Source organism: Gopherus evgoodei, chromosome 6 (genome assembly GCF_007399415.2).
Source record: "Gopherus evgoodei ecotype Sinaloan lineage chromosome 6, rGopEvg1_v1.p, whole genome shotgun sequence".
Taxonomy (NCBI): Eukaryota; Metazoa; Chordata; order Testudines; family Testudinidae; genus Gopherus; species Gopherus evgoodei.
The window spans coordinates 127,094,644-127,116,528 of NC_044327.1; the positions used below are offsets into that span (position 1 = coordinate 127,094,644).

Below are 21,885 nucleotides of genomic sequence, written 5' to 3' on the forward strand. Positions count from 1 at the left end.
GAAAAATGTGATTAATAAAGTAGCAGCAACAAAATTGAACAAATAAATTCAATCTAATAAAGGAGCCTTAGTTACTCTTTTGAGAATATCAAGAATGAATCCAGACCGTTTTACAGAACTGGTGAAAATCTTGCTGTGCTGAGAAACCAAGATGACTTTAGTATGCCCTGTTACCGTAGGTTTTTTTTTGCTTAACTGATAGTTGTAAGCACTGTATTTCCCTTCCTAACAAAGCAGCATTTCAAATGATGGAACTGATGTGCTTTTCTTTTAAAGTATTCATTAAATAGGTTGCGGGTACTGTGTCAGTTCTAGTATTTTATTGCAAGAGGCAGCTAGGAGGGAGAAACCACAGGACAGAGCATCTTATGAAAGACATAGATGCCAAGGTATTAATAAGTAGCAAGAATGCTGTATCCTAATTGGCAACGAACACTGTAAGAGTGAGTTTGATAAAAGCAATGTCAGGAAGCTCACGAGAGAATGTCCAAGAAGAGAATGAATACTATTAAGTCAAGCAACAGTGAACTCCTGACAGAGATGAATGAGATTGAAGTAAGTGGTATGTCAGAACCTGAAGGCTTCAGATGAGAAAAGGACCAAGGCTTTTGAAATTTGGTACAACTGCCAATTATATTTCTTGATGACTGTTTCCATCAATGATAAAAAAAAAAAAAACCCAAAACCTTGCACCAGAAACCCATAGATTTTTGAAACCAGAATCTGACTTTATATAGCCCAGTCAGAGGGAATTCACTTGTGATGTTGGAGACCTAAATTCAAGTCCCTGCTCTGCCGAATTCAGACCATTTGGCTCCCAGATAGTCTGCAATAAATGTCTTGTATTTTTCCACATAATATTTCAGAAGGTCTTTTTCTTGCTGATATGGAAGAAGAACAAGTTCTGAAACCTTGGTTGTTTTTTTTTTGTGAAACAGAACTCTGCTTTTTCGGCCAGCCCTACTGAAAAGAGATTGAACTAATTCTCTGATGTTACAGAAGATGCCTGTGGCAGAAGTGGAATTAGAACACAATCCTCTTGGACCCCCCAAGTCTGGTGACTTCATTAAAAAAAAAAATAAAAAATCTTTCCCCTTAATGATGCAATGAACTTTATTCTACTTAAAATAATTTGGATAACATTGGTTATGTTAAAACATAAAAAAAGTGTCCATTAAAAATAAAATTCTGACTCTTTCTGCATTATGGAGAACTCTCAACAGCCCACTATGCTGATAGAAAACTGCTGTTGATGACAAATACGGAATATAAGTTTCTTTTAACATTCTTTTTATTGAAGTCTTGCATACAACTAAGACAAAAGATATCTTGATTTACAGTGGAGGTTATAAAAAACAACATTTACCTACACTACCAAGGTAATGTAATTAGGGCCCCACCAAATTCACAGTCCACTTTAGTCAATTTCACGGTCATAGGATTTTAAAAATTGTAAATTTCATGATTTCAGCTATTTAAATCGGAAATTTCATGGTGTTGTAACTGGAGGGATCTTGACCCAAAAGGAATTGTGTGAAGGGGTTGCAAAGTTATTGTAGGGAGAGTTGCAGTACTGGTACCCTTACTTCTGTGCTGCTGTTCGTGGTGGAGCTGCCTGCAGAGCTGGGCAACTGGAGAGTGGCAGCTAAGGCAGAGCCTCTGCCAGCAGCAGCACAGAAGAAAGCATGGCATAGCACGGTATTAGCGCCTTTACTTCTGTGCTGCTGCCTGCAAAGCTGGGCCCTCAGTCAGCAGCCGCCCTCTCTGGCCGCCCAGCTTTGAAGACAGCTGTGCAGAAGTAAGGGTGGCATGATACGGTATTGCCACACTTCTGCACTGCTGCTGGTGGGGTGCTGCCTTCAGAGCAGGGCGCCCGACCAACTGCTGCCACTCTCTGGCCTTCCAGTTCTGAAGGCAGCACAGAAGGGTGACAATACTGCGACCTCCTAAAATAACCTTGTCTACCTCCCCCTCCCCCCCGACTAACATTTATGTGAATAAGAATACTCCAAGGTAGAACAGTTAATGTAACTTTAAATAAAATACAATAAAATAAAAAACACTCATGCTTCAGAGATCAAACCAACTTAACTAGTGGGGTGTTGACCTCTGACTGTTTCTTATGCTTCCTAACTACCCTTAAGCTCTCCAGATGAAAGATGACACTATAGCGCAGTGATCAGCAATCTTTGGCACGTGGCCCGCCAAGGTAAGAACCCTGGTGGGCTGGGTCGATTTGTTTACCTGCCATGTCCTCAGGTTCAGCCAATCTCGGCTCTTACTGGCTTCGGTTCGCCACTGTAGGTAGGCCAATGGGGGCTCCAGGAAGCAGCATGGGCCGAGGAATGTGCTGGCCATCGCTTCCCGCTGCCCCCATTGGCCTGGAGTGGTGAACCATGGCCAGTGGGAGCCATGATCGGCTGAACCTGCGGACGCAGCTGGTAAACAAAGTGGTTGGGCCCGCCAGGGTGCTTACCCTGGTGGGCTGCATGCCAAAGGTTGCTGATCCTTGCTATAACAGTATAATATTGACCAGTGTGTATTGGTTATGAGTTTGAAACTTATGTGTAGCCTACTATGGGAAAGAACCTGTGATAATCAATGGACATTACACGAGTGGAAAATATCTAGTGTCATTATTTAGTATGGCTAGTGGGGATTAAGAAGAGACGTTCACAAGGCGGTAGTTTCTCTCACATTTACCAAGAGGTTTCCTGCATTTTTCTCAGAAACATCTGGCATTTGTCACTGTCACACTGGATACTAGACTAGATGGACCACACTTCTTATCCAGTATGGCAATTCCTACATTCTTATGAACATAAGAGATTGTGTGCACGATGAGTTGACGCTCCATATATTTATACATATTAGTTAAACTATGATACTCTTTTTAAATGGTAAAACCCCATTATTTGGGACACTGGACTGGATTATAGCCTAATACGTGTAAAATAGCAAATATTCTTGTGCTTGCAGGTGAATGCACTAGATGACTCAATAGGTATTTTCCATCTCTAACTTCAGTGATTCTGTGAATTGCCTGAGCTCCAGCATTTTGGGAACGAGTAGTCCAGAGGTCATAATTACATGTAGATTGCCCTATCTGAACTACTTAAGAACATTATGAAGTACACCATCTGTTTATCTAATAAATAAAGTTTTGTGATTACCTTTTTCACAGTCTTGTCGGGTTCAAGAGCAATATCTGGAATATTTGCATCCACCATGAGGGAGAACAAGTTCAAGATCAAGTTGGAATACCTAATGAGAAAAGCAGCAGAAAGAAAAACTTTTTATCGACAATAGTCTCCTGTATTAGTCTTTTCCCTTATTTAAATCATTTCTCACACCCCACCTCCGCCTTGGGCAATGTGAGTTGGTAATGCTCAAAAGAGATGATTTGTACATAACCCATTAGTTGGGTATGTTTCTTGTTATGAATGCAATGGCCCTGCAGTTTGTTTTGCACTGAAAACTTTAACCTTTGTATCTCAAAAGCTGGAGCACAGATATGCTCCATTTTTTTTCTTTTAAATATCTAAAAACATTGAGGAATATATAGCTGGAGATCTATGTAATACAGATTATAGCAGCAAATATTTCTGGAGTCAAGAACATTAATCTCTTTTGTACCTTTCTATTCCACCTGACATACAGAAATACACTAGATGAAAGGAACCCCAAATTGTATTCTTTTAAAAAGGGACATTCCATCTAATAGCTATACAACGGTGAAATCTATTTAAATTAACATTCTTAAAATTATTGGAATCTTTACAAATGAAAAAAAGATTTTTTAAGATCTTGTATGGGAAGTTATTTAAACAGGATGAATATGTCCCTTAACCACCTGATTTAACTAGAGCGAAGACTGCAGCTGCTCAGTAAATCTGTAATAACTTGGGTACGTATGCTGCACATCTGAGACACAAAAGGTCATTTATCACCATTAAAAAGAAGCAGCACTGCAGCTGTCAGAGTTACAATTTAACATGCTGTGATTGGAGTTATTCATGAATTTTTTTTAAAGACCACCATTTTGCCATTGCAGGAAATTAACTGCAAGTCATTATTTTAGAAGATAATTTCTGAGCTATTCAACAAACTGGAACCTTCTTTACTCTATCCACAGAACTAGTTCTCTCCTTTTAGGAAAAAAATGTGAACCTACTCAATTTGGAAGATGCCTTTTATAAAAGCATTTTAGGAGCTTAGAAGGTGATGGAAAGGAAATTCAAAAGAGCAAAATAATTTTAGTACAGCTTCTGAATACAAAGAAGACAATGATCATATGCATCAATGTGTAAATTGTCTGATCATTTTAGTATCGTACAAAAGAAGAAAGGACAGGAGTGATCTCCAAAGAAAACAATCATAAATGGTATTTATTTTTATGAACTAACAGTACCCTCCTACGTATCAAAATGTGTACGTTTCCATTGTGTGCAAACCTAAGAAGTTTGTTATATGCAGAGCTGATAATCACTGTTTACAGGTAAGTTACCTGACACGTTCCATTATGAGACCTATTTTATAAATGACTGAACTTTGTAAAGTTTAATCATTCAGGCTGAAGTTTTCAATGCTCAGTGTCTGCCTCAAGCTCATTTTGGGGGGAGGAGGGGAAAGGGGGCAAATGAGGTAGCGGGATTTCTTGGAAACTGTTGAAACAACATTAGGGAAAGTTTTGGACATGTTAAAAAAAAAATCCAACCACCATTATGCTGAGAAGCTCTATCATGGCTCTGCTTAAAAGATGGAATATTTAGCAAAGCAGTTGCCTGGGTGTTAGGGATGTGTTTTTGCAATCCTCATAAAAACGTGCCCACGTTTGCCCAAGTTGTAAGCCTTTGAATCATCTCAGTTCCTACATGCTCAGCAGACACACGCTGGCGTTTGGCAACTAAATTCTCTGCAGGTTCTGTACTGAGCAAACTCCAGCTAAGCATTGCAATGTCAAAGCTCCCTTTTGTGAATCTAGCTCTTAAACAAAAATATTCAGCCATTACATTTCAAGACCCTTTTCTGTACACTGCTCAAATTTTTGCCCGTTCTCTGTTTTCAGGAATCCAACCAATCATGGAATTCAATAGAAATAAAATATATTTTTAGAATAGTCATGTACTTTTAAAATTTGTGAAATGTATATTATATGGATTGGACAATCTACCTCATTAATGTCCAAAGTTTTAGAGAGCTGGATAAGCCCCAAGACCATTGTTATCTGCATACTAACACCTAAAGAGTATTCCACAAACTCAATTCTCTTTTATAGGCAGAAGAAAGATTCTTTAACAAATCTCACATTCATATCTGAAGTTGTTTTTACCAGGGAAGAGAAAAAAAAGAAAAAGGTCTTACATTCCTTCTACTATAAATATTTAAGTAACCCTTCTGAATTAGTTGAAATGCCACTTAAATTTGACAAGTTTTTGTTTCTTCAACTATCCTTAACGTGTCTTATTTTTCCTAACCAGATTGTTTATATTTTAAAAGCAATAAGCTTTCTGCTCATTATTCCTGCTGCTCTGTACCCTTGCTCAGCCAAACTAGACTTTTTGCCCTTCTGTCTATTTGGATTTTACTGGCATGCATTTCAATTGCAGCCCTTCCAACTGCTTCTATATTTCCCACTTCTATGCACTTGATTTCAAATACATCATAAAAACCTTATAAAAACTGCTTAGATGATTTCAGATTCCTTCCATGCCAGCTTTCGCAAGACACAAGCATGTGTTACTTCTGCTGTGCTCTTATAAGTATTTCAGATCAAATCAATTTGTTAACATTACATCCTAAATGTACCTCAATTTTAATCTTATTACAGGCTTCTTTCCCAGCTGAGGTCCTAAACCAGTTGAGTCTTTAGGCTCTTCAATAAACCATGCAAGAATGAAGTATTCCATTAGTTAACTTCAAGTCATATGTTCCTAACACTATAGGGATAGGGCTGAAAAATGTGAGAATCCCTATAATCATGCACTTAAAGCCTTGATTTTCTTGCCTTCAACTCCTACAAACCAAGGATGAGTTCACAGAGGGATTACATTGGCTTTAGGTCTGATTTCCCTGAAACCAAAAAGGAATCAGTAACAATTTTAAAAGTCCAATATCTTAAAAACCACCAGTGTCATTTACAATTTTAGAACTAAGTACACTATTTGTTTCTACTCCTGGCAAGCTGAGGCATTAAGTGGATCTTAATCACTGCATCATTCCAATTACCATCTTTTATTTTTTTCTCCATCCTTCTGCCTCACTTGCAACGATTAGCATCCAGCAATGCTAGCACTCCAAACAAAAACTTGGAAACTCTTTCCAAGCTTTCAATCTATGAAGCACAGATCATTGACTCTAGATGTAAGAGAATTTGACTGCTAAAAAAACCCAAAAACCCAAAAAACCCGCACACCCATCACTGTTGAGTTAGAAGGAAATTATAAATTCCATCTAGGCTGACTCAATTATAAGTTTGGATTTCTCACAATTTATCAGGCGTAATCACACTTATGCAGATCAATAAAAACAAACACTTTCAGGACCAGTACAAGCACTTTACAAGCACTGATCTTGAATTCATGTTCGGGAGGAGGGGAGGGAGTCTGAATGTATGTCAGACCGTTTACTCGAAAAGCCCCAATCAATTAAAACAAAAAACATAAACAAAGCAAAAACACATTTTCATGAAGGACATTCAGGTTCTCTCAGCCATATGCCAGCAATGCCCCTCTGCTATGTACATCGGCCAAACTGGACAGTCTCTACGGAAAAGGATAAATGGACGCAAATCAGACATTAGGAATGGCAATATACATAAACCTGTAGGAGAGCACTTCAACCTCCCTGGCCACACTATTGCAGACCTTAAGGTGGCCATCCTGCAGCAAAAAAACTTCAGGACCAGACTTCAAAGAGAAACTGCTGAGCTTCAGTTCATCTGCAAATTTGACACCATCAGCTCAGGACTGAACAAAGACTGTGAATGGCTTGCCAACTACAGAACCAGTTTCTCCTCTCTTGGTTTTCACACCTCAACTGCTAGAACAGGGCCTCATCCTCCCTGATTGAACTGACCTCGTTATCTCTAGCTTGCTTCTTACTTGCATATATATACCTGCCCCTGGAAATTTCCACCACATGCATCTGAGGAAGTGGGTATTCACCCACGAAAGCTCATGCTCCAAAACGTCTGTTCGTCTATAAGGTGCCACAGGATTCTTTGCTGCTTTTACAGATCCAGACTAACACGGCTACTCCTCTGATACAGGTTCTCTCAAACTCTCATATTCCAGGTCAGCAGATATGTAACGTGGGAATCTCTATGAAGTTTCTCTAAACTATTCTCTTCATCACTGCCAACAAATGCTAACCAGACATTTTTTTCTAAATGAGCAGCAAAACTCCTTGCTTCATGTGACTGAGTTATGGAGTTTCTATGCTTTGCCAGTAAGGCCCTGATTCAGCAGGTATTTAACTATGTCCTGAAGTACCTTATTGAGTCATGGCCTATATATCCCTGGCTCTGATGAATCCCTAGTTTACCAGTTCCCGGCTACTTCAGAATAATAAATTTATGAAAAGGTGAATACAAATCTAATTGCCCCAGGAATAATCTGAAACAAAATAAAACACAAATACTACAAACAAACAAGACAAAACAAAAACGCCTCAAAAGCACTTCTCAGCAAGGCCAAGAAAATTAAACTGGATATCATAAGCCAAGCCACTTTGGAGATAAGCCACAGAATTATTAGAAAATTTGGCAAAAAGTAATGGACAAGAACTTTTTTTATTAATATCACAGCACGATCACATCTGTTTTTTCCCCCAGCATGTGACATTTCAGGGACTTTGTTTTTTGCTCTGGGTGAATGGGAATGAAAATTAGACTTGCAATACAAAATTTGCTTCAATCTTAATTGGCTAAAAAGCTAAAAAATAGGTTAAATAACCTGATTAATTTATACAACTGTTAGTGTATCAAACACATTTTTATACCAGCCTGCACAATGACAACAGCCTAGTCCTCCATTCTCTAATCCATTAGCTTTCTCTGTAAGTGCACATTCCTGCTAACAGTTATTCTGAGTCACAGATGCTAAGAATGTGCTATTAAGATCCATATAGTATAGTCCTTATGCCTTTCACATCAAGAGCCTAAGAACTTCTACGAACGACAGATTTATCTAGAACAGCAAGTTAGTATTTTTTATTTGTATAATAAAAATACTTTCACATTAAACTGTACATATACTGAAGAAATAAATGATCTTCAAATACAACTACAATCCTAGGGATTTAAACTAATATTTTAAAATGCTAATTATGTATAAAAATTACTGTATCAGTACACATCATGCTACGAAGTATGTCCTCTGTTGCCAATCATTGTGTTAACTATTTAATTCAATGGATAATCCTGCAGAAATTTAAAAGCTTTTTGCACTGAAATAGCGAACATCAACTTACATTTCTTTAAAGAATCTATGGAAACATAGGAAATGAGTAATTTTGTATAATAACTTCAGTTCTCAAACAATTTTGACATACTTTGCACGCAGAGTACACAGGTTAATCCCTTCATGATTATTCTCTGGAGTGATGGGAGTTATTGTGGCTGCTGATTAATAACTTGTCTTTGTTTTCTCATTGTACTGAATTGCTGCTAATCCATTATCAATGACAGTTTATAAAAGCAGTTACTTTTTTACTCCTTTCAATAAGAGAAAACACATTTTACATTTCTTCAGCAATTATTTCACATTATCTTGTCTGCCTCCTTTTAAGATCAACATTGTTCAATATACTTTTTTTCTAGGCTTTGGGGTATTTTATACTAGACAATCCAGATACTGAAGTCGAATTTGTATATCTCCATGGAAGACTTCCTGAATCACTTGGCAAATAGAGAAACTGTTCACCTGCTCACTGTTGTAACAGGACTGGAGGGCAACAGCTGAGCCATTCTGCCACCCAAAGGACAAACAAGGGGGAGGGATAGCTCAGTGGTTTGAGCATTGGCCTGCTAAATGCAGCGTTGCGAGTTCAATCCTTGAGGGGGCCATGTAGGGATCTGGGACAAAATCAGTACTTGGTCCTGCTAGTGAAGGCAGGGGACTGGACTCAATGCCCTTTCAAGGTCCCTTCCAGTTCTAGGAGATTGGTATATCTCCATTTATTATTTAACATATTTGAACTGCATTTTGTAGGGCATGATAAAAGGTGCTTAGCAATGGAAAACAGAAGTCTTATTTGTCCACAAGACAGACAATGGCAATGCAAGCTTCTCCTATCCTGTGCCTGAACTCTGAAAGAGGACATTCTAGTGGCAAGGAGGGAGTGTGGTAGTTTAGTCTCTATGCCAGTTCAAATCTTTTAGAAGATTCTACTATTGCCAACATTTGATAGTGGATTCTGAGAAGTGAATATTTATTCTGCAGGAATAGGATTAAGATTACCAAATCAACTCACGTAGTCCACTGACCAGCCAACAGAGGATACATGTGTTTGGCTGTTACTAATCTGAATTTGGGAGCTGTGGTGAAGAAATGAAAGGCTCTGTATTTCATCAATGATCACCCAAGACACCAATTTGCCTAACCAGAAAACATTCCAAGATTTGCTAAGCAACAGAAGAACACATCTCCTGAATACATCATCATTTACCACCTTGCAGGAATGTTGGAAAACTAAATTAAAGAAATCTGAGATCTTTGGACAGAAGATACTTTATAATGACAAATGCTACAGAAGGGTAGTCAGTGCCAAAAGCATGATTAGAACTCAAGAATTCTCATCTCTTAGTCTCTCTTCTTTATAGCATCGTGGACACCAATAGGAATATACATAAGTTTTCATGTTTTTTGGGGGAAAATGGCACCCCCCCACCGTTGATCAAGCAATTAACACAGAAATAGTGTTGCTACCTGCGGAGATGCAGAAAAGCTGTGTAACACTGTTTACGGAACTCCTGGTACTGCTCACTCTGAGTGCCTCCCATACCTTCCACCATTTCCTTATTCAGCTTCATTGGGGGAGGCAGAGGCTTCGGGTCACGACCCAGAATGTAACCAAAATCGATGTGAAACAGTTTACCTGTATTAGGCAAAAAATGCAAATGTGTAATTTTCTACTATTAAATTTAATACAGTAAAAAAAAAGTCAGATCAGCAGATATTAACTGAACCACACTTCAAAGTTTTATCCAAGTATCTTTGTGAATGTCCTTCATTGTAGATTCTAAACATTCAGATTTTGGATTCTCTCAATTCCAAATTATGTTTGTCTGAGCTGAAAGCTAGTCTCCTAGGTCCATTCAGTTATTGGCATCTTTGCTGATGTTTCCAGTGTGTGCACCACTTGAGGTTGTGCCATAACTGAACTGAGATAGAACTTATTTTACATAGGCCATTAAACAGATATCAGATGGTAATTTTAAAGAAAACTCTGGGGATTAGTGATAATCTATTGCACAACTGTATATTCACTAACTGAAAATACTCAATGTAGATTTTACATTGCTTTTAGTTCTACCACTGATTGCTCACTCTCTCCCCATAAAGAGTATTGTTTTAACACTACAGCTTTGTGATTCCTGGGAGGAAGATAAGCCTCACAAGCCACAGTACAGAACAGAAGATTTAGATCCCACTTGAAATCACTGACCAACAAAATGGTTTGAAGCTGTTGAAAAGTAAATTCTCTAACAGGTGTCTGAATGTGGTTAAATTCCATGTATATAATTAACGCTGTTCACTCTGAAAATGTTCCAAAGTTTAGTGCTACGATTCGAATTTTAAAAGTATATTTAGAAGCTCATCTAAGAGCCCATTTAGTAATTTACTTTTCTTTGTACTAAAATGCAGTGATTATCTCATCTCGATTATTACTCAAGTGACTTTCCTTCCAATATTACTAAAGACCTAGGCTGACCAGTTCCAGGTTTGAAAAATATGTATGGCCCTGATCCTGTAAACACTGTGACACAGGGAAATCAGCTTAGATTCAAAGCAATAGGTGGTTCACCTGTCTGTGAACCTCAGAGGAATGTGAAAAGGCACTGTAATTTGCAAACCAATCAACTTATAAAGTGTAACTGAATTGTTAAATTTGGCTATATCCTGTTGCTCATTTGCTATTATGCATGCGCTATAGTAAATAACCCTAGATCAGAGGAAATATTAATGCTATTGTATCCACTTGTTAGAACAGAACAAAGGAAGATGTCACACATGGCACATGTTCCGTTAATTACATTTACACTAAGTTTATCTGTGATTGCTATCTCTCTATTTAATTAACTCTGGAACAACGTGTATCAGCATTTTGTTGTGAATTCATTTGTCTAAAGTTGCTCAGCAAGGAGGAATATTGACTTCAAAGCACAGGGAGCAGTGTGCTCAACAAAGTGAAATCTACGGACACACGCTATGCTAAAAACAGATGACAGGCTGTTTTCAACTATAAATACTGGACTTTGGGAATGATCTTGTCATCTCTTGATCTTTTATGATGTTGTCAGGGAGCTTTCCAGATACAAGACAGAGTTTCCCATATCCACTTTGGGAAAACCCTGAAAGAATTTATGAAAAGACTATGAGACTAGCAGATTGCTACATCACTGCTTTTATTTTGAAACTACAAACCCTAATTCACCTGTAATGTATTTTATCTGCTTTAACTTTGCTATAACTCATTACTTTTTCCTAATTAATAAATCTTTAATTTTAGTTTACTGAAGGATTGGCTGCTGCATTGTCTTTGGCAAGATCTTGAGCATATTTTGGGAAGTAACTGGCCCTTTGGGGCTGGAAGTAATCTAGAAAGGTGCATTTTGGTTTTAATAACCTTTCATCATTAAGTCCAGTCCGTTTGGGAGGTAAAGTAGGCTCCAGAGAGCCTAAAGGACACTGTCTGTGGCTTCATGGTAAAAAAATATAGTGATCCAGGAGTACACTTTTGTTACTGGCTAGGTGAAATCTAATGATCCAATATACCATCAGTCTGGGGTGTCTGCCCTGATTTCTGACATCTGACCTGAACTTGGCACTCTTAGCTGTGAGCCATTATAAGGAACCATGACAGACCTTTTCACACCTTTTTTGTAAGAACAGAGTAAGTCTATGCAAGATCAGGGCCTATGCAAATTTTGAATTCTAGTCACACATTTTGTTTAATAAAAAAATGAACAGCATTGTCAATGTGGTTGTTTTAAACGTTTACTAAGAGATGCAAACTCTCTCATATAGTACTAACAATTACTACAACTCTCAACCTCACCTTGGGAAGTGAGCATTGCCAATGAAGTACCAATATTTACACATAGTTAACATTTAAAAATCATCAGAAAGTTTGTAAACCGCTACAAATAAAGTTATTCAATAACCTTTCATATATACAGAATAAATTCTAATTCTTCTCAGTCTGTAGGATATACTGGCTAACTGGAATAAGTCAAATCACACATGAGGAAAAAGGTATTCTTGCAAAATATTTTTGGGGAAAAAAATTTCCCAATTTTGTCCAAGTGATAGATCTGCTCAATATTTCAATGAAAAAGCAAATACATTTTTCATGATTTTTTGTTCAAACTATCTCTGACAACACTGAACCCAAGTGCATAAACAAGGTTGGAAGGAGTTCAGAAAAGCAACAATGATTAATGGACTAGAGAGACTTGATTCATAAGAAACTCTTAGAGGAACAATATACATGAATGAGTTTTTGCCTAATTGATGGCTAAAAGCAGGATGACGGGAGACTAGAACCTTTTGAAACAAGCACTATGGGGAGGAGAGAGGGGAGAGGAATCATTTAGGGTGGTCCAAGGAGGTCCATATCTTGAAAATTTAAGCTGAATACAAGGAAGGTTTTCTACAGAAGTTTATTAGCCAGTAGAATAGTTTCTCAGTGGAAAAAGTTCAAGTTCCATCATTACTGTAATTTAAACCTAGATAGAAACAGCCAAGAGGATGAACTGTAGGGCATAGGTTTACGGAGAGACTTTGGCAAACCAGTAAAGTGCCTAACAGCAGTATGGCTTATTGTTAAAAGCAATCTATTAAACAGTCTCAGCTCGACCAAGGCAGGAGGGGGACGGGGAGTTTTGGGTGCCACAGAAAGGGCAGCTTGACCTCGTGTTCTTCCTGATAAGAACTGTGTTGAAGTTGCTGATACATACATTTTAAAAGAGCAGGATATACCCCAGGAATGTCTATTGGGGTCTCAACACTGCAAACTCTGGAAAAACCCACATCTGGTTAATCAATAATCAGAAGGAACGTCTTGCTGGATCATTTAAATGGCTTACTTAACAAGATTTCTTTAAGGGACATGTCATTCTATTACTGATGTATAAATAAGGGGGAAAAGCTTGAGATAGTTGGACTCATTTGGGGACCCTCTTTGGACTCTCCCTCTGGATACATCTTGCAGTCCCCACCAACAGACGGAATATTTGGCCACTGGAAGCCTGCCGCTGTGTCACTCGAGAGCCACACTCAGCTTTGGTAATTATCAAGGGTTGGGGGTGTTTTACTAATCTTGTTGCGGACATGTGTAAGTGCTTGAGACTAGTAAAGTTTAGCTTTAAGTGAAAGCACTCTTGCATTGTCCTGTTTGTGCCAGCCATCTATCGGTTGGACAGCCGTGTCTCCCCTACTTATTTCCTGACACCTCCTCGCACAGAGTAAAAGTTACCAAAGAGCTTTGGGTTGAAAGAACCTTGGGTAACATAGGGGGAAGATTTTAAAACCAAGTATATTCAAGATGGAAGAGACCTGGTATGATTTCATACAGTTTGCACCACATGCAGTACCTAACATACACTGAATATACATCTAGAAAGTCTCTCAAAATTATATATGTGCAAGGTTTTTTTTTAAAAAGGTGTCTCAAGTTAAAGCTCGAGTCCATATTTATGAATGTAAAAAGTGCCCTGTTTTGACAGCTTTTAGGTGCCCAGTTTTAAAAATCAGAACCATTAATATTTTCAGAAAGCCATGCCTCCCTGAATACTTTATAACTGGATGAACAACTAATGAGCCTGGACTTCAATCCAAGATACATACATTTTATAATGGTCAGCTTTCATAGAGACTACAAAGATGCTTAATTAGCATACAAAGCAATCAGTAATTGGCAAATGCCACAATCATTAGTTTTTCAGTCATAAGGAGCCTGGTGCTCAAAAAGCCTCCTTAACAGTTAGAAGGACCCAATAAAGTGAATGACCAGTGAAGTGAATCACTTCTTAAAGTTCATTTTTATAAACTTAGCTTTTAAAGAAGTAGGCTTTGATATATATCAAAGTAATAAAGTATGTTTAACTAAGGCATTTGAGGGTTTTTTTTTCTGTCCATTTATTCAAACCTGTCATCCTGAAGAGTCAAGAGACAACAACAAGTGGATAAAACAAAAGAAACTCTTGTGACTAAATATGTTTGTATTTAATGCTGTAAACACAGAATAAGAGATGCTAATTAATACATTTGCATAGGGAACTAGGTTGTTTCTAAAAAAAATGTAGTTCAAACCAGATTAACATTTTACCAGCTGACACAGGTTTATATAAAATTAATGATACAAATAATTTACTTTTAATAAACAGTCTGTTTTCAGGACTAAACCATGAAAGATAATGTTTAAACAATTCAGATCCTCTGGCATCTTGCTCTGTAGTTTTAATTTCCCAAACTACACTTCACAATTCACCAGTAATTAGTCCACAGCTCTGACAATAATGCAAAGTGTCTGAGTCTTCTTGAATAAAAATAATTCTGAGCCACAGATGGGCCTAACTCAGACCTCTTACACCGCTGTAACCACTCTGAGGATCAAAACAAGTTATACCTGTATAAGGAAAAGGAGAATTAGGCCTCAAGACACAGCTGAAATATCTGATTCAAGCCCCTACTAAAGACAGGATATTAACTAGGTGGACACTTTATTTGGTTTACTGTGGTCATTTTGAAGCTTCCCACAAAGGATATTTCTGTGTGTGCGCACGCTCTCTTTGTGGAATGCAATCTACAGATAAGTAATTGTTGAAGATTAAGTAGTCTGTTCTGCTCAATTAATTTAAGTGTATATTGCTTTTTTCTGAATTAAGTATGTTATTTTTTTTTTAATTAGGTCCTGAAACCACTTCCACAACACTAAATACATTAAGACCTGTCTTAGTGACCATCCAATGTCCCAAAACAAGATACTGCCAATGGGGGAAGAGAGGGAGGAGTCTAACTTTGAAAAGCAGTGACAGTGTCCTAAGTAATTAGTTCTGGGGATAAGGAGTTAGGATTTTGCAGTTCTATAGCAGATTCTTCAAGGTCACAAAGCAAGCTGGTGGTAGAAAGCTCATCACCCAGGTCATCTCAAAGATATTAACACCCATCCACCTTCAACCAGATCAGTGGATGCTAGATGCTGGAAACTTGCAAAGTATTTAAGGGTGGAAAAATATCTGTACTTGGAAACCTTGCTAGATACTTTAAAGAAATGACAAGTTAGATGAGTCTTACTGGAAAGGATCCTTTCAGTGCCTTTTGCCTTATATTAACAGTACCACAGTTTAGTACATTTCTCATTCTTATTTTACCCTTGATGTGCATATCAAACAGTGGAGAAAGTCTAGTGTAGCATTTAACTAAACTAAAAAGCTGGAATATTGTGGCAGCCTTAGCTTCCATTTTAACTTCAAAATCCATTGTTTCAGCAAAAGAACCATTGTTCCATTTAACTCACTCGCCTATCCACCTGCACTTCCTGCAACCTTCAGTATATCAACCTCCATGGACTTTTCTGCCACTCAGTCTTCCGCTCGCACCTCTTTCATCTCTCATTTCTGTAAATTCACTGGGCTGATCCCTCCACTTTTCTCTCTTTCCCACCCTTGGCTCCCATGCCCCCCTCTCTCTCACACAATAAAGTCCATACCACTAACCCATAGCTCTGAACATCCACTTCCTCCACACTTGTGTGGTTTTTTTGGTTTCTGTTTTTTTTTTGTGATTAAGAGTTCAGAACAAACCTAACCCACCACAGGTGCTGCAAATAGCTAATAACTAAATAATACCTGTAGTTCTGTGAAAGAAAGGTAACACTTTCCTTAATCAACAATGGCAATGCATAAAATGACACTGATCTAAAACTTTATCAGCTTGTAAAGGATTCTTTTCCCTGTTCATCTAGGTAACATTTTTGCACTAAAATCACAGTAAAATAGAACATTTGCATTATTTTTCAGAGTTTCCACCATTCATGCACTGTGACTGACCTTCCATTGTGAAGTTCTTACACAGTCCTTTAATTTTTAATATAACTATTCACCCAGACGCATTTGTACGGAAGTGTGTAAAAAAGCCACCCAACAATATCTTAGCTATTCTTTCCTGTCAATTTAATCAACCAGTTTCCTCCAAAAGTGGTACTCCTCAATACACTAGTTTTAAATTGCTCAGACTCCACACACATTGCAATGTCTGAAAATACTCTCAGCTAAAAATCACAGCTGAAGTTCACTGGGGAAACCAGCACCTCATTTCAGAAGTTACCTTGTTTTTTGCGCTATGTGAAAAAACATGTAAACACTTATTTGAAAGTTTCCTGGAAGTTAGGTAATTTGGTGGGAAATAAACCTTTTCAAGAGCCATGTCAGTACTTTTCAGAGCAATCTGTATGAATTAAAGACCAGAAGTCTGATAGAGGCATCAACCCTCCCACCCTACAAATCAATAGTGAACCAGCGTGGACACTGTAGTAAACATTTATTTTAAAGGCAACAAAAATCCTATATTCTACAGAATACAATTAAACTCTCTTCCTTCCAAATACAGTGTCATTGTCATGTGATAAACTGCATTTATTCTGACTGCAACACTACCACCTGTGCTCGAGCTACTAATCCAGCTTTTTCTGAACTTGTTATAACAGCTCAATTCTGAGAGCTTTACATTGGATGCTCTGATGATTAAGTCATTCACCTGGGACTCCAGAGATCAGAGTTTTATTCCTATCTAAGCAAATAGATACAGGAGTCGATCCACATGGAGCCCCATCCAATCAAAAGGTTTTTGAATGGGTACAGAAGTCAGTCCATGCAGAGCAGCTGGAAATGTAGTTAACCGTGATAATAGAAATATCTTTTCTGATTTCCCAGTTTTAGGAGGTAATTTGTTTTCTTTATGGAATATATAAATACATTTCTTATCTTTAAAGAACAAATGACTTTTCCTGGGATAAGGATTTTAAATCCTCAAATAAACACAATCCAAGGAAGCATTGGGACCCTGATCTGTGTCCATTCTCCCATCTATAAAAAAAGGTCATTTAATAGCCTGATTTTCAGCACAGTCCTAACCAAGACTTCATTTTTGTACCTGAATCTATTTGTGGTGTAGCAAGTATTTACATAGTGAATAACATTAAACTGCATCTACAAATTAGATACTTATATATAGGGCCCTACCAAATTTACTGTCCATCTTGGTCAATTTCACAGTCGTAGGATTTTTAAAATAGTAAATTTCATGATTTCAGCTCTTTAAATCTGAAATTTCATGGTGTTGTATCTGTAGTGGTCCTGACCTAACTCTGAAGGCAGCAGTGCAGAACTAAATGTGGCATGGTATAGTATTGCCACCCTCACTTCTGCGCTGTTGCTGGCGGGACACTACCTTCAGAGCCGGGTGCCTGGCCAGCAGCCGCTCCTCTCCGGCCACCCAGCTCTGAAGACAGTGCAGAAGTAACGTAGCAATACCATGACTTCCCTACCACGTAACCCCCACACAACCCTCTTTCGAGTCAGGGCCCTCATTTTGAGAAATGTTGGTCTCCCTCATGAAATCTGTGTAATACAGGATGCAAGTACACTAAAGACCAGACTTCACGGCTGTGAAAAAAGCGTCATGGATGGTGAATTTGGTAGGGCCCTACTTCTGTATTAAGTGATATTCATTGAGCCCCCTAAATACAGGTAGGTGAAGAGTTGTGGCCGTAGACTGAAGGGCAAAAAACAAAAAAAGAACCTTTCTGTTTTAAAACTCTGCCCCCGTTTGCTCAAGCATTAATACCTGCAGCTTTGACAGCATTGTCACCTAGTCAGATTCTTGCAACTGACGTAGGGTTACACCAGGTTAGCACTTAAATTGGGAGACTGCCAAGCAAAACTCAGTGCTACAAGGAGTGGTCTTTTCTTTAACTCACTACTGAATAAATGCTACAAGGAGCTGCAGGAGCTAATATGACACAAAATGTAGGTCCCAGCAATTTATGATCATTAAGATCCAACTGCACTTTTTCCAAGAGCAGTATTCTGGCAAAATTCTCTGTCAGGTAATTACACTCCACTTATTTAGATTTCTTTGCAGTCTGAGGCCTTGGCTACACTGGCGCTTTACAGCGCTGCAACTTTCTTGCAAAAAACACCCCCGAGGGCTGCAAGATACAGCGCTGTAAAGCGTCCGTGTAAACAGTAAACAGTGCCACAGCGCTGGGATGCAAGCTAAACCCCATGAGGATGTGGAGTACATGCAGCGCTGGGAGAGCTCTTCCCCAGCGCTGGCGCTGCGACCACACTCACACTTCAAAGCGCTGCCGCAGCGGCGCTTTGAAGTTTCAAGTGTAGCCATACCCTAAAATAGATACATTTCACTAGCAGGTGTTTTGTTTCCTATGATATCCATCTCTATTTACTTCACTGGAGTTTTGTGAGCATTAACTACTTAAAGCCTCTTGAGTATTTGGAAGTCCTTGAATAAAAGTTACCACACAAATGCAAACTAGATTTTTAACAACACTGCCAAAGGGCTTTTTACATTTTAATAAGCTGAAAGCCCCCTCAAACTACTCCAAATTCAACTTTCCTTATTTTCAGGAAGGTAATTGACTCTCAATTTAAATTTTGAAGATGGCATTAATTTTGTTTCAAACTACAGCTTCCATGGTAATTTTGAAAGATTGCTATCCAGGATCCTATATTTATTATGTAGCTAAGTTTATGTTCTGAAAGGTGGGCCATAGCCAAAAGAGGGAACTTCCTCTCATGAAACTGGGATGGTAGCATTCAATTTCCTCTAGTTATGTTGTCACCATTAAAAAGTCTCACCTGCTAAGAGAAAGGAATAGAACCCTGATGCTGTTTGTACCTCCACTGGAAAATTACAATTCCTAATTCCTAATTCACCACCAATGCCATTCTGCAAGTCCTAATTTTACTAATTTAGACAAGGTCAGTCTGTACCTGAATAGGATAGTGAAGTAGAAAGGAGATTGTAATGTGATGTGCTTATTGTTAAAATTCATTCAGTGTGCAGATGTTAAATCCTAGCACACTGACAAAAACTTTAAGGTGATCCAGATAGATATATTCTGCACTTTTATTTGTATTACTGTTGCACCTAGGAGCCCTAGTCATGGATCTGAACCCCATTGTGCTGAGCACTGTATAAAACACAGACTAGTAAGACAGTCCCCTGCTCTAAAGAGCTCACAATTTAAGGATAAGACAATAGATAGATGGCTACTGCCAGACAAATCCAAGAAAACAAGGAGACAATATTAGCATGATAGGCAGTGGTCTCAGGACAATGGCAAGGCTGCTGGTTTTGTAGGCATAACAGAAAAGGAGTTTCAAGGAGGGATTTGGAGGATAATTAGTTTTGGAGATGTTTATAAGGCAATGTGTTCTCTCTCTCTCTTTATAAAATCATGATTAAAGCATGTTTTAACGTTTCCTTATTTTACATACAATAGGGTTCGATAACTTCAGCAAATCTACTTATTATGCCTGCAGCATTTTTGGGGAAAATCTGGAGTCCAACTATCTTTCACTTTGTCTTATCCTCGGAAGAGCTGCATTAGGCTACCCAATTGTAACAACGAAGAAGAGCTGAGAACACTGCAGGACTTGCATCAGGCACAAGAAACTATTCAAGAGTCCGTTGTCTAGGGGCCTGCAATCAGGCTGAGGTGCCCATTCTTGTAAGACTCCACAAAGTTCACAGCTGGTACAATGCTTGAGTTCATTACATTCTTAGACTCAAGAGCAATGTGCCCTGCCAAACGCATGCTTGAGGTTCTGAGCGTGCTTTATTTGACTGGTAAATAAAGTTAGGTCCGAAGTCTATTTCCATTCATATGGCAAATTGTTTTACTGATACAGTCAGACTAGCTCCATGCTTTCAATAAGGGGAATATTTCAATAAGAGGGGAAAAAGCAAACAACAACAAAAATCATCCAAAACCAGTTGGATTCAATAAATGGAAGAGACAAAACTTTTAAGATTGGTTGTTTCAAAAAGATGCAACTTCTGGGAACTTTATTCATTTTAAATGTGTTCCATCAAGTCTGTTACAATTCAGCCTCACAACTAGCAGTTCTTTCTAAGGCAGCAAAGGGCATATTGACTGATGGCATTCAAGTATCAGTATTTATATATGCAACGATTTGTGATGCAGCAATGATCGGCTGATGTTGTTTGAAACTGCATAGTTTGCTGGAAGACAAAGTGTCCCATTACATACATGCTGCCATAGTGCTTGATCTTGGCTTTGGAAGCAGCAAATTAAAAATGTATAGGAATCAATGACAGGTTATAATGCACCTCAATTCTGTGAGATGCAAGACAATATCTATTCTCATGCAAAAGGAATTGCTTGCAATGTTACTCTGAAGTATTTTCCAGAAACAACAATGAAGCATAATATCAAGTATCAGAGGGGTAGCCGTGTTAGTCTGGATCTGTAAAAGCAGCAAAGAATCCTGTGGCACCTTATAGACTAACAGACGTTTTGGAGCATGAGCTTTCGTGGGTGAATACCCACTTCTTCAGATGCATGTGGTGGAAATTTCCAGGGGCAGGTATATATATGCTAGCAAGCAAGCTAGAGATAACGAGGTCAGTTCAATCAGGGAGGATGAGGCCCTGTTCTAGCAGTTGAGGTGTGAAAACCAAGAGAGGAGAAACTGGTTCTGTAGTTGGCAAGCCATTCACAGTCTTTGTTCAATCCTGAGCTGATGGTGTCAAATTTGCAGATGAACTGAAGCTCAGCAGTTTCTCTTTGAAGTCTGGTCCTGAAGTTTTTTTGCTGCAGGATGGCCACCTTAAGGTCTGCTATAGTGTGGCCAGGGAGGCTGACGTGCTCTCCTACAGGTTTTTGTATATTGCCATTCCTAATGTCTGATGTGTGTCCATTTATCCTTTTCCGTAGAGACTGTCCAGTTTGGCCGATGTACATAGCAGAGGGGCATTGCTGGCATATGATGGCGTATATTACATTGGTGGATGTGCAGGTAAATGAACCAGTGATGGTGTGGCTGATCCGGTTAGGTCCCGTGATGGTGTCGCTGGTGTAGATATGTGGGCAGAGTTGGCATCGAGGTTTGTTGCATGGATTGGTTCCTGAGCTAGAGTTATTATGGTGCGGTGTGCGGTTACTGGTGAGAATATGTTTCAGGTTGGCAGGTTGTCTGTGGGCAAGGACGGGCCTGCCACCCAAGGCCTGTGAAAGTGTGGGATCATTGTCCAGGATGGGTTGTAGATCCTTGATGATGCGTTGGAGGGGTTTTAGCTGCGGGCTATATGTGATGGCCAGTGGAGTCCTGTTGGTTTCTTTCTTGGACTTCAAAGATAAACTGCTGAGCTTCAGTTCATCTGCAAATTTGACACCATCAGCTCAGGATTGAACAAAGACTGTGAATGGCTTGCCAACTACAGAACCAGTTTCTCCTCTCTTGGTTTTCACACCTCAACTGCTAGAACAGGGCCTTATCCTCCCTGATTGAACTGACCTTGTTATCTCTAGCTTGCTTGCTAGCATATATATACCTGCCCTTGGAAATTTCCACCACATGCATCTGAGGAAGTGGGTATTCACCCACGAAAG

General features: G+C 38.7%; 1 protein-coding gene across 2 annotated transcripts in view; it reads right to left on the reverse strand.

Moving 5' to 3' along the window:
* The window catches only part of PIK3C3 (phosphatidylinositol 3-kinase catalytic subunit type 3), a 130,795-nt gene that overhangs the window by 25,411 nt on the left and 83,499 nt on the right, over positions 1-21,885 (reverse strand). For both annotated transcript variants that reach the window (XM_030566668.1, XM_030566669.1), the window contains 2 exons: positions 9,930-10,098; positions 3,174-3,264 (listed from right to left, as the gene is read on the reverse strand). In XM_030566668.1, coding sequence (XP_030422528.1) covers positions 3,174-3,264; positions 9,930-10,098 — 260 coding nt within the window. The remainder of the gene's footprint in view (positions 1-3,173; positions 3,265-9,929; positions 10,099-21,885) is intronic.